Source organism: Pipistrellus hanaki (assembly GCF_964339955.1).
Source record: "Pipistrellus hanaki genome assembly, chromosome: 7".
Lineage (NCBI taxonomy): Eukaryota > Metazoa > Chordata > Mammalia > Chiroptera > Vespertilionidae > Pipistrellus > Pipistrellus hanaki.
Window position 1 is genome coordinate 28661366 of NC_140509.1, and position 12890 is coordinate 28674255.

Below are 12890 nucleotides of genomic sequence, written 5' to 3' on the forward strand. Positions count from 1 at the left end.
GCTATGCTTTCTGCCTGGTCGGGCTTGACAAGGGTAGGACTGGCAGGGTCTGGATTTAGCCCAATGGGTGGGGGGTGGCCGGGTCTGGGTTGCACGTGATTTTGAGCTGCATGTAGGTGGGCGGGGACTTGACTTTGGGTCCCATGGTGTGCCCCAGACACTGACAAGAGGAAGGTTTTCATATACATTTTACTAATTTTCTTTCATCTCTGACATTCCTATTATAGCAATATTAAAGTATTTCCTCTAGTTAATCCCCTTTTAATGTGCACAGATTCCGTGCACCAGATCACTAGTTTAAAATAAGTCTATATTACTATACACTTGAAACCCATCTGGTTTTATTAACCAATGTCACACCAATAAATTCAATAAAAATATTTTAAAAGAAGAAGATATTCTTAAACAGAATGCCAAGTATAGTGTTCCATGGAGCCCAAGGGGAAAAAAAAGAAAGAAAAGATAAAATATTAAAAAATTTAGAAGTATATAAAAAAAAATATATGGAGACATAAATCTCTACATATTAAACAATTTAGAAACAGTCACTAAACTAAACTAATTTTGTACAAGAGAAAACTTACATTTGGTCTTTAAATCTCTCAATTTACTGGAGCAAAGCATCGATTTAAATGGAAAAAAAAAAATACAAGTGCAAAGTATAGACCTAAGCTTGACATGGTCAGGTCTCAGTATTGACAGTTTTATCCCATTGGAAAGCCTGTGGCTTAATGTTTCAACTTCAGGTAATGAAAATGTCTTGCATTTTCCATGCAAAGTCATTTTTTATTTCTTCCACCTTACGTTTGTTATGGTTTGAAGATATTGTTTTGGTATATAAAAGCAGATTTAAAGAAAAAAGTTAAGTTTTAAAGAACATGTTCATTAGTCTCTAAAACTAATGTTGATTTTGAACAGTGACATTGTGGTCTTAATTTTCATCTTGGAAATTTTGACCTCATGACTTAGAGCTGCAAAAGGAGAATTGGCTGTCTTCCCTCACATCTTTGGGACTTTAAACTTATTAGCTATAATAATAGCTTCTTCTTTCAACCCGATGAAGGGAGGTCACTTCAAAGGATGGTTATTTTCTGACACAAAACCACTAATAATACATCTTCTAGAGCTTTAATTAATACGTGGAGTGTGGGGGATAACCTTCCCGTTCATGGTGAAGAAGCCATCTCTTTTACCCAGCTTTCATCAGCAAGTCCTGGGATCCCTTTGTAATTAGTAGGTGAACGTTTTATAAGACATAGCATTTTTCTTGCTGTTTTACTAATATTTTAAAATTTTATTCTTTCTAGAATTAGATGAGTCATCCGTATTTGTTCTTGGAGCAGTCCTGTACAAAAACTTAGACCTAATTTTGCCTACTCTGAGGTAAGCTGCAAAGTAATAAGCTGTTGTAACCTTTGTAAATTATTCCCCCAAAAAATCTGATTATAGCTCATTTTCTGAAAGTAGTCCGACAAGCTTTGTTAATACAAAAGGCTTTTTCTCAAGTGAAATAGAAAATACCAATTTAATGAACAGCTTATTAGCATATTATGCATTTCCAAACAACTAGAAAGGATGATTTTGGTCTGTGATGATAGCCCTGCAGTTCTTTTGTGACTAATCTTGACTTGACTTAAGACTGAGGAGGAAAAAAAAAAAAAAAAAGAAAAAAAAAAAAAAAAAAAAACCACCTCAAGTCTTTATAAAAGAATGGGCTGTTTTAAAATTAATTTCTCCTCTATTTATTTGTACATAATGGTACTGTTCATAAATATTGCATGAAATTAAAAGAGTGTCATGATGACTGGGAATGCATGGGTTTTTCCTCCATTTGCACAAGATGTCAATTTTTTTTCTTAATATATACTCAATATTACATTAAGAAAAAAAATGCTATTGTTCAATTAAAGTACTATTTTTAGAAGAAATCTTTTCATTTCTTTTCTCCCGGTCTTTAAAGAAACAATTACAAATAGTAATTCTACCAACATCTATTTGTTTTCTCTATTGTCTTTAACTAATTTACCTAATCTCCCAGAAGACATCACTCGTATCTATTTGGATGGTTATGTTACCACTCCTGGTGACCTGTCTCCTCCATCGCGCCTCATTTTGGAGGACCGAGATAAAGTTGTATTTCAGTTCAACACAGCCACATCTGCAGTGAGCTCTTACTCACACCCTCATGAATACAACTTCACATTTTTAGGGAGGAGAGACTGTGAATGATGTGTACCGTTATACCAGGGATATAACAGATGGTCTAATAAATAAAACCAATTAGAGTTCAGTCCAGCAGAAAAAGGCCTCCCAAGGAAGCAACTAAATTTTTGCAGCTGCAGTAAGTAGTCACAATTCTTTGGAGAAAGTCTATGTACAGCAAATTGCAGTATAGTTGGGGAGTCATCAAGAGTCCCACTCGTGACAATGCAGGTTCTCCTTCATCCACAGAGACAGTTATGGGAATTCAGTCTTCTTTAACTCCCTTCTCGGGATGGAATTTGGGCTTTCTGAATTTGAATAGGTTTGCATTTGGTTTTGTTCTACTCATAACAGGATTTCAAAACTAATGAGTTTACTCGCAACTTTTCTACTGGCTTTGTTAAAAAAAAAAATTGGTCTGTACAAATACCCACAGATAAAACTGATTCATAGTGGCACTGCCTCTGCCTTTGTGTATGATGTTCCTTTGAGGGGAAATGAGCTGAAGTAACACATACCCAGATACTCAATGTTACACACTTATTTCCACAGAGTTCACTTGTGTGAGGTTCATCTTTCAAAAATTTGAGACACTACTTTAAAATCAGACTACTTGGGTTTTCATTCCAATTTAAAATAACAAAATATATATATATATAAACTTGTCCAGTCACTGAGTAATCATCTGCCTTCAGTTCAACTTTAAAAATAGAAGCACTTCATGTGCAATTTCACTCTATTTACTGCTGTGGGGTATGGTGCATGAAAAAATAAATATTCACCATGAAGTGATTTAGATTGTGCATTAATTTCCCTACATGACTAACGAAGTTGTGTTGTGATTCATCTTGTTTTGTGTTATACCAGAGCTCAATCACCCACACAAATAAAATCAGATCATTCCGAGTTTCATAAACAGATACAGTCAAGGGAATTAGAAATTTATCTAGGGATATCAGCTTTTTGTTTATTTAGAATTTCAACGTTCTTTCAAAGCATGGCAGAGGCAGTGGTCACTACAGCAGGTGGGTAGATGAAAGGATGTATTATGGGTGATTTCATGGAAAAAGTGGGAGCCATTTGGAGCCTCGATTATCCCCTATCATCCCCGTGACACCAAGAGATTCAGATTAGCCTTTGAGCAAGTCACTGATGTTTTTATAAAGTGGGGTTGAACTCAAAGATTCTTTCCAACTTCAAAAATCCCCTGTATTTATTACAGTAAATTTATGAAGTTTTTAGACTTCTGACATATTCTTTACCTTTAAATCCTTAATAACCTTTGAATAATAATTATAGCTTCTTGACCAGAAATAATGCCATAGGATGCTCAAGATGAAATATTTAAGTACTATTTGAAAAATGAAATATTAGCATTTACTCTTCATGTTCTTTTATACAGTGGAATAATGTAAGTGGGCATTTTTAGACTCACATTATTTTTTTCCTTTTCAAAAAATTGTCCTACACAGGACAATTGTCTATCATACCAAATATAGATTTTCTAAGTAAGAGTAAGCTTTTAATGGGCAAGGATGATGTCTTGTTTTATAGTCATTCAATAAACATTTATTAAACAGCAACCCTACTAACCTTACTATCTTAATTCTTTTAAATTTCCTAAAATGTAGAAATTCCCAGAACAAGGCTTAATAAATTACCAAGAAATGTTTACTGGAATAATTGTTTTAAATGATAGGATTTCCCATACAAGCCATTTGTAAAAATAGGATACAATAGAAATTTGGTGTTTAAAAAATGAAAACATATTACATACATATTGTTTATTGTGTAATTTTGACTAAATTGAATCCAATTCCATTTTCTGGGGGAAAAATAAAAAAAAATGGTAAATATATAAATATATAAATATATAAAGATATAAATATATAAATTTGCTCTATATGTTTACTTATTATTTACCAAATTTCCATAACACATTTTCCTCAGTGATCATTTTACTAATTATGTGTTGACATTTTCGCAGCCAAGTTTCCCATACATAGAATAATGTTAGGATTCTGTTAAGTTTCCAGGGATTTTATATTTTGATATAATCATTTTCAAAGCAATACTTTGTGTAATTTTCCCCATGGGGACTAGGAAGAAGAACTAGTAATGTTTTGAATAGATATAATTTAAACATTTTCCTTCATACAAAGACGTAAATAACTGCATATTGACTCTTTGACTTCATGTTTTTCTTTCCTTCTCTTGCCCCAATATACATTTAACTATTCTTCCTCCTGCAATTTTTATGTTACTGCTTGACTGTCTTTCCTTTTACATGAAGCATATTCAAATGATCTCTTCCAATGTAGGAAATATGCTCTACTCAAGTCCAAACTAAATATGTGCTACTATTCTCAGCCTCCCACTTTTATTCTTCTTCAGAATAATTTCTTAGAGTTAAAAAGCATAGAACCAGTGGTTGTTAATGCTGCAAGACCCTTAAAGGCTAGTACCCACCAGAACTTTAATTTTACAGATGAAACAACTGAACTCCTTATTGCATTCAGTGACCTGCCCAAGCTTATACATCCAGTAGGTGACTGAGTTCTAATCCAACTCAAAATTCTGCATACCAAAACCAAGACTCTCCCACTGTTTTGCCACCTCCATGAGGCTAACATCCATTGCTTTAATCAGTACACCCATGGAACTCTATGTAGTGTGTACACATAGGTGTCTTCTGCAGAAAACCTTGTAAGGCCCAGGAGGAGGGGGCCATGTGTAGGCAAGCTCGAGGTGCCTTGGGTTTGTTCATCTTGGTGGTCCCAACTCAGGCCAGAGGCTGTCACTCTTCCCACCCCTGGAGACCACGTTTGGGCCTGACAGGTGAAGGTGGCCTGCTTGGGTCAGATGGGTAGTTAGGGGAAGGTGAGGTCACCTACACACCGGCCCCACTCATGTCAAAGAACTAACAACCATTCACAACCTGGCAAGCACTGAAAGTGCTGGTGAGGATTTTAAACTGTAATAACCTTTTAGTAGGACAGTTTGGCAATATCAAGATGCTTTAAAAATGCGTTGCTGTTGATACAGAAATGCCAATTCTAAGACCTGATCTTATGGAAATTATCTCTAAGGGGGGGAAAAAGGTGTATCCAAGCGTACACTTAAGCCAAAGAGGTCAAGAAACAGTTGTAAACAAGCCACTTTCTGATTCATTTAATAAAAGGTTTTGGTTTTGTAGGAAAATCACAATACTTTTGAGTGTGGGAGTAATGTGTAGTTTTCCTGGTAAGACATGGAGAAGCTGTAATACTGTTAAAAAATAACAAGCCCTTTAATATAGCTATTAACATTCAAGATATTGTGAAGGATCTAATTAAAATTATATGCAAATTTCACTATTATTAAAATGCCAGGAAAAATACAGCTGATCAAAAGAACAACCAGTGGCTGTTTGAAAAGTATCTTTTAAAAATGAACAAATTCTAATAATGCAAAATCACATGAATTTTGCTGTCAAGTGCACCAACCTAATGGAGATAAATCATTCTGAATTTTTTCACATTTAGGAGATGTAATTCATTAGAGTTTCCAGTATTATAGGAATTAAAAGCCATCAGGAAAGCAATTGTACTAAGTGATATTGAAAATAATAGAGAAGTGAAAAACAATCACTTTTATATCAATACTTCCTGAAGGTAACCAACCTGCAGTAGTCAGCCCTCTCAACTGCCCGTGCTCTTCAGTTTTAGGATCTAATCTTTGAAACTTGCTCCTGCATTCTGAGTTTACAATGAAATGTAGTTTTGTGATGTTCTGTATCTTTTAATAATGTCCTACCATGAGGAAATTAAAATCATCCATGAGGATAACAGTTTGCATGGCTAATGCTTTTAAATATGATAGTTTTGCATATTCAGTATATTATTTACAAAAATCTGAATTTAATTTAGCCATATTTATTAAAAGTGAGTTTAAATCCCTGATTATTTAGCTTCTTTGTAATCCTAAGTGTTAACACCCTTGAGCAAACATAATTTCAAAGTCCATTTAGTTTCCAAAGCTCTTTTAGCCTAACCCTAACCCTACATTTAGCAGCTATAAGCTGATTTTAGCTTTAAAACCAAATGTATGGAACTTAATAATTTTGATGAAGTCTTCAGTTCCTAGAATATATGTGAAACCATCTATTTTATTTCGTTTTTATTAAAATTAGGAGGGGGCTTGTTTAAAACAAATAGGAAAAAATCTATTTAGACATTACATGAACCATATTCTAAACATGGGAAGAGGCTACTATGATTTAAAATTTTTTCATTAAATGAAAAAATTATAACATCTTTTTACGGTGCTTTATCTGGTTATACTTTATTTAGACATTTAGTTCCATAACCCTCTCCACTGATATATCTCCTGTAATTGCATTTTTAATGTGGTAAGGCACACATTACATGAAATTTACCCTCTTACCTATGTTTAAGTGTACAGAATAGCAGTGTTCACTATATGAACCTTATCGTGCAACAGGTCTCTAGAAATTTTTCAGTTCTCAATTGAAACTCTGTACTCCTTGAACAATAAGTCACCTTTTACCATCTCCCCTAGCCCCTGGAAATCACCATTCTACTTCCTGTTTCCCAAAAAAATGAGCCATTTTAGATACCTCATATAAGAGGAATCAAGCAATGTTTGCCGTTTTTGTGACAGGCTTATTTCACTTTAGCATAATGTTCTCAAAGTTTATGCATGTTGTAGCATATGGCAGAGTTTCCTTCTATGTAACAATAGCATAATATACTAATTAGACCAGACAGCCAAACAACCTTCCAGGCAAAGCCGGGGCTGTGACAGCCAAGCTCCTTGTACAAATTTCGTACACCAGGCCTCTAGTCTTTCATAAGACTGGATAAAATTCCATTGCCTGTGTACCACACTTTCTTTATCCATTCATATCACTCAATCGACATTTAGGAAGTAGGTGCCTTTGTCTATCATGAATAATGCTGCAGTGAACATAGGTGTGCAAATCTGTTTTAAATTCTGTTTTAAATTCTTTTGAATCTATACCCAAAAGTGGAATTTCTGAATCATATGGTAATTCTATTTTCAATTTTTTTAAAAAGTCACCATATTGATTTCCATAGCAGATGCACCATTTTACATATTCAAAAACAGTGCATGAGGCTTCCAATTTCTCTACAACTTTGCCAATACTTGTTACTTTTTTGTTTTGTTTTTTAATAATTGTGTGAAGTTTTATTGTTGCATTCCATATGTATTTGTATGTTGTGTTTTTATTTTCATTTGACTAAAATATATTTTTAATTCCATTAGTGATCTCTTCTTTGAGCTGTTGATTGTTCAAGAGAGTATTGTTTAATTTCCACATATCTGTGAATTTTACAGTTTTACATTGATTTCTATTTCATTTCACTATGGGTCAGAAAGAAAAACATCTTTTTCTTTTTTTAAATATAGTTTTATTTATTTCAGAGAGGAAGGCAGAGGGAGAGAGAGATAGAAACACCAATGATGATAGATCAGCAGCCTCACACACACCTCCAATTAGGGATTGAGCCCACAACCTGGGCATATGTTCTTGACTGGAATTGAACATGGGACTCTTCAGTCTATAGGCTGGTGCTCTATCCACTGAACCAAACAGGCTTGGACTGTTAAGGCCCTTTAATGACTCATCTGTGATCTATCCTGTAGAATACTCTATATGCATTTGAGAAGAATGTATATTCTGCTGCTGTTGGATGGAATGTTATATATGTTAGTCCAAGTATTCTATAGTGTTGTTGAAGTTCTCTGTTCCCTTGTTTATGCTATCTGGTCAATCTAACCATTATTTTACTATTGTGTTACTGTCTTTCTCTTTTAAGTTAGGTCAGTGTTTACTTCATATATTTGGGTACTCACTTGTTAGGTACATGTATGTTTATAATTATTATATCTACCTGGATAATTGACCCTTTCGTTATTTTATAATGTTTTTATTTGTCTCTTATTACAATGTTTTGACTGAATGACTATTGTGTGTGCTTCAAGTATAGCCATCCTTGCTCTCTTTTGGTCATCATTTGCATGGAGTATTGTTTTTCATCTTTCAGTTTCAACCATGTATGTCCTTATATCTAAAGCGAGTATCTTGTAAACAGCTGCATTGCATTTTATAATCACTTTTTTGCTTTCTTTGAGATAGGCTTCATAGAAACCCTTAGTATCTTAACCCTTAATTTAAAATGTAAAGACTAATTTAGGTCTCCTTTGAGTGAATAACTCTACCCATTTTTAAATGTTATTGATACCAAGTAACACAAACTTCAAGGACAGGAAAAATTGTTATTACTCTAGTCATGAAATGCATTTGGCTGTAGATCTGCTTTCCTAGCAATGAATACAAATGTACTAGTGGGCCCAGCCAAGAAGCATTAGTAGATCACAAAGCCTACCATAAGGAGCCAGCTTTTCACTTATGCAAATTAGACTCGTTGATGGAATAAATTAAAGCTAATTCTGTACACCGTACACTTTTTTTTAATAGAAACCCATTGCGTAACATAAATTTGCTGATTTTTCCTTCATTAAACATTTTGATACCATAATATATTTACATTTAAATATATTTGATCAAAAGTTTGATTTTTTTTTAGTATGTGTTTACTTAATAATACATTCAAATATGTTTTAGCATTAAAATGTCCAAGAATAATGAAAATGAGGATATATAAATGCTAGATACAAATACTGCCTTCATGGAACTTCTGATCTTGTGGAAGGGGGCATATCACAGCATTAATGGGTGCAATGGTAGAAAATAAGTGCATGTTAGTAGCACAAGGTGAGGAGGTACTCACATAAATGTGGTAAAAACATTCACTTGCATAAATATATTGACATACATCCTTTCCCAAATATATTCTAAATATATGTAAGCTAACACACACACACACACACACACACACACTGAACGAAAGGCATAAGGCATATTTCTTCCTCTAGGGACCATCTCCATCAGGCCCGGTGAGTAGCTGATGAACCTGGCTCAGAGTAACATACCTTACAGAAGGCTGCTTACCTTAGCTACTCATCTTTATCATGCTTTCCACAGCCCAGTTTTTCAGGGTCAAAATCCCTACATGTTTATACACACAAAGAGATCTTCCTAACTATCTTGACAAATTTATAAATTTCTGGGATTATTTTTGCAAACTATAAACTTATGTAACTTTTTAAATAATACAAAATATCTGTATACTATATATATATATATATATATATATATATATATATATATATATATCCATCCTCAATGAACCTTACCATTGGTCAACTCATTTAGTACTAAATGAAATACTGGAAGCATGAGTGTGGGAGGGAATCAAGTGCAAAGAGGCTCAAGGAAACTGTTGAGGGTGAAGGAGCAGATGTCCGTCTTAATTTGGTGGTAGCTACATGATAATTACAATTACCAAAAGCATTATACTGCCCACTAAAATTGATAAATTGTATTATCTGTAACTAAAGCCTTAAACAACAAAAATGAGGGGGGAAAAGTGAATAATTTTGTCTTTGAAAACTGTTATGAGTTCCCAGAATTGCACATGTTCTATAGAAAAGCAGGTGGTTTATAGCAAATCAAAAAGTAGGGCTGAAAAAATATATTCTAGTATTTATATATATTCTAGATATTTGTATTATATATATATATATATATATATATATATATATATATATAATATTCAGAAAGAAATATATTTCTTCAAAAAGCCAAAAGTACAATGACATCTTCTTTAAGTCTCTAAATAATAGTACATGTATAGAATTTTTAAAATGTTGGATGAAACTCTATATGTGCAAGAAGGAGTTGGTTCAGCTTTATGTGTTTATTTAATTTTTGTAGTTTGTAAATATAATTATTTTTACAGAGAGGAAGGGAGAGGGATAGAGAGTTATAAACATCGATGAGAGAGAATCATCAAACAGCTGCCTCTTGCACACCCCCTACTGGGGATGTGCCCGCAACCAAGGTACAAGCCCTTGACGGGAATCGAACCCGGGACCTTTCAGTCCCCAGGCCGACGCTCTATCCACTGAGCCAAACTGGTTTCGGCAGTAAATATAATTATCTTTAACGCTTCTCTGTGAGTGAACCCTACATGTTAAGATACTTTGAAAGGCAAATGTGTTCCTTACACTGAGCATAACGAGATGAAGAAGTGGCCTGTAAATCTCTGTCACTGAAATGAATGATGGTCGATAATTATCAACACATTTATTTATATTTAAACTCTACTTGCCTGCATGCTACACCACAAATTCATCTTAATGAATTTGAGATAGTCTTAAATGCCAAGGCAGCACTTTGCAAGAAGAATATTTGGTCTCCTGGAGAAAGAAAAAACAAAAAACAATAATCTGTTTGGTCTATCTTGAGATCAATATTCATTTAAAGATTACCTGAAAGTTTAAATTCACAATCCATCTCTCTTATAGGTGAATCAAATTTAAGTAATCGAAAGCTTGTCAGCGCTATTGCTTTTTCATCTTTCCTGCATCTAAAATGGTAGCAATCAGCAATAGATTCCCACTTCCCAAAATGTTCTAGTCCACACAGGGTTTGCTTATAACAAAAAATGAACTGTTCTTTCCATGAATAGTAGTTTAGTATCATGTTTTAAATCAGTTTGCCATATATATATATATATATATATATATATATATATATATATATATATATATATATATGCTTAGGATTCATTTATTTAACATGCTATCCCAACATGTATTGAGCAGTAGGAATTTATATTTGTCATCAATCCTTACTCCTTGTAATCTTTACTGTGTTTCAGAAATTATACTGTCGTTAATTCCAAAATCATCGTGGTCACAATAAGGCCTGAACCCAAAACAACGGATTCGTTCCTGGAGATAGAACTAGCTCATCTGTCTAATGTAAGTATTATTCACTTGCTTGTAGAATTTATCTTTTACCAGCCATGTTTTAATCAATAAGACCATCACACATTTTCTAGGCTTTTTAGAGTTGCAATTTGTTATGAGGATACGTATTTATAGAAATGGAATGCCATATTGTTTTATGCTTTTGGTCATTACAAAATTTTCTTCAGTTTATCTGAGATAATAGAAAATATTTTACCCGTGTACACATCTTTATTAGGCTCTGAGCTAGGCAATGGGGGAGATCATTATGAATAAGTACATGTCTCACCACAAGGTAGAGAAAACCGCCATGAAAATATATAGATTTAATACAGGGTGGGGCAAAAGTAGGTTTACAGTTATTCATATAGAAAATAATACAATAATTAAAAAATAATAACACAATGAAAAACTTGGTGTTTCATGTACTCACAACTGTAAACCTACTTTTGCCCCATCCTGTTGTTTAGAGCTTGACAATATGACTCTCAAATTATTTTTAAGGAATGACTAATAAAAAAAGAAGGAATGCTGAAAAAGAATAAAATTAAAGGAAGCTGTACAACCAGAAGTTAATATATATTCCTGACTCAAGAATGAATAGATCAGTGGACAAAAGGGAGAGTCCAGTAACCAAGTTAGTATATGATGCAGAGATCATAATCTTACCAGTGGTGAAAATAATTATATTATTTGGGTAACTGTTTAATAACTTGAAAAAAAGTAAGTAACCTTGACAGTTACTATACATTAATCTAACTTCTAGAGATAGTCATATTTGAAAGCAATAACTATGATTTGATATAAGAATGCTGCCCTCAAACTTTTGTAATTGGCAGCCTGGGAATAAGAATTATAAGAATGCTAGGAAAATACATGGGCAAATAATCATATATTCTCTAGGATTCCACACCAAAAGCAAAGATTATAAGGAAAAGGGATGCCTTTATTATATAAAATTTAACACTAATAAAATATAATGATATAACAAAAAATATATAACATTTAAAGATAAATGGCAGAAAAAATACATTTTCAACATATTTTTCAAGCAAAATATTTGTATATCATGTTAAAAGTTTTAATAAAACCTCAAACAAAAGTTATAAATATAATTTACCAATAGTAAAGGAAACAAAATACAAGAATAAACTTGCAAAAAAAATATTATAATGTAAGCAATAAATAACATTATGCCAAAAAATACCCACATTATTAATGAAGAAATGCTCATTGGCTACTATTTTTGTAAAAACTGTCAAATATAAAGTATTTATATTCAATACTAAAGTTGGTGACTTTTTAGAGAAATTAGGCAACTTTATAAATTCTTGTTGAATAAACTATTCTAATGTTTCTGAAAACCTTTTAAATGGTTCACCTTTTAACCATCAATTTTACATATAGGAATTTATTCAAAGGAAATAAAGAAAAATGTGTCAGCATTTTCATTTAACTATTTATGGTAGCAAATTATTTTAAAACCACCTAAATACCCATTATAAATATATTTATCATCTAGTTAAAAATACATTAAGTTGCAGGCAGTATTTATAATTTATTCAGGCTGGGACAAATGTAGGTTTACAATTATCTATATTTCAAATAATACAATAATTCAACAAAACTCTTTGGAGATCACACACAATGGTATGGTGATTACCAGCAGGAAAGAGTCAGAGAATGTAAATGGCAAAAGTGGTGATGGAACAAAACTTGATTTGGGTTGGTGAGCACATAATATAATATGTAGATGATGTATTTTAGAATTCTACATAGTTTTA

At 32.9% G+C, this 12890-nt stretch overlaps 1 protein-coding gene across 7 annotated transcripts in view; it reads left to right on the forward strand.

The window, feature by feature from the left end:
* Positions 1–12890, forward strand: part of ADGRB3 (adhesion G protein-coupled receptor B3) — a 687259-nt gene that overhangs the window by 356963 nt on the left and 317406 nt on the right. For all 7 annotated transcript variants that reach the window (XM_084890389.1, XM_084890391.1, XM_084890392.1 and 4 more), the window contains 2 exons: positions 1308–1383; positions 11016–11118. In XM_084890389.1, the coding sequence (XP_084746515.1) occupies positions 1308–1383; positions 11016–11118 (179 nt within the window). The remainder of the gene's footprint in view (positions 1–1307; positions 1384–11015; positions 11119–12890) is intronic.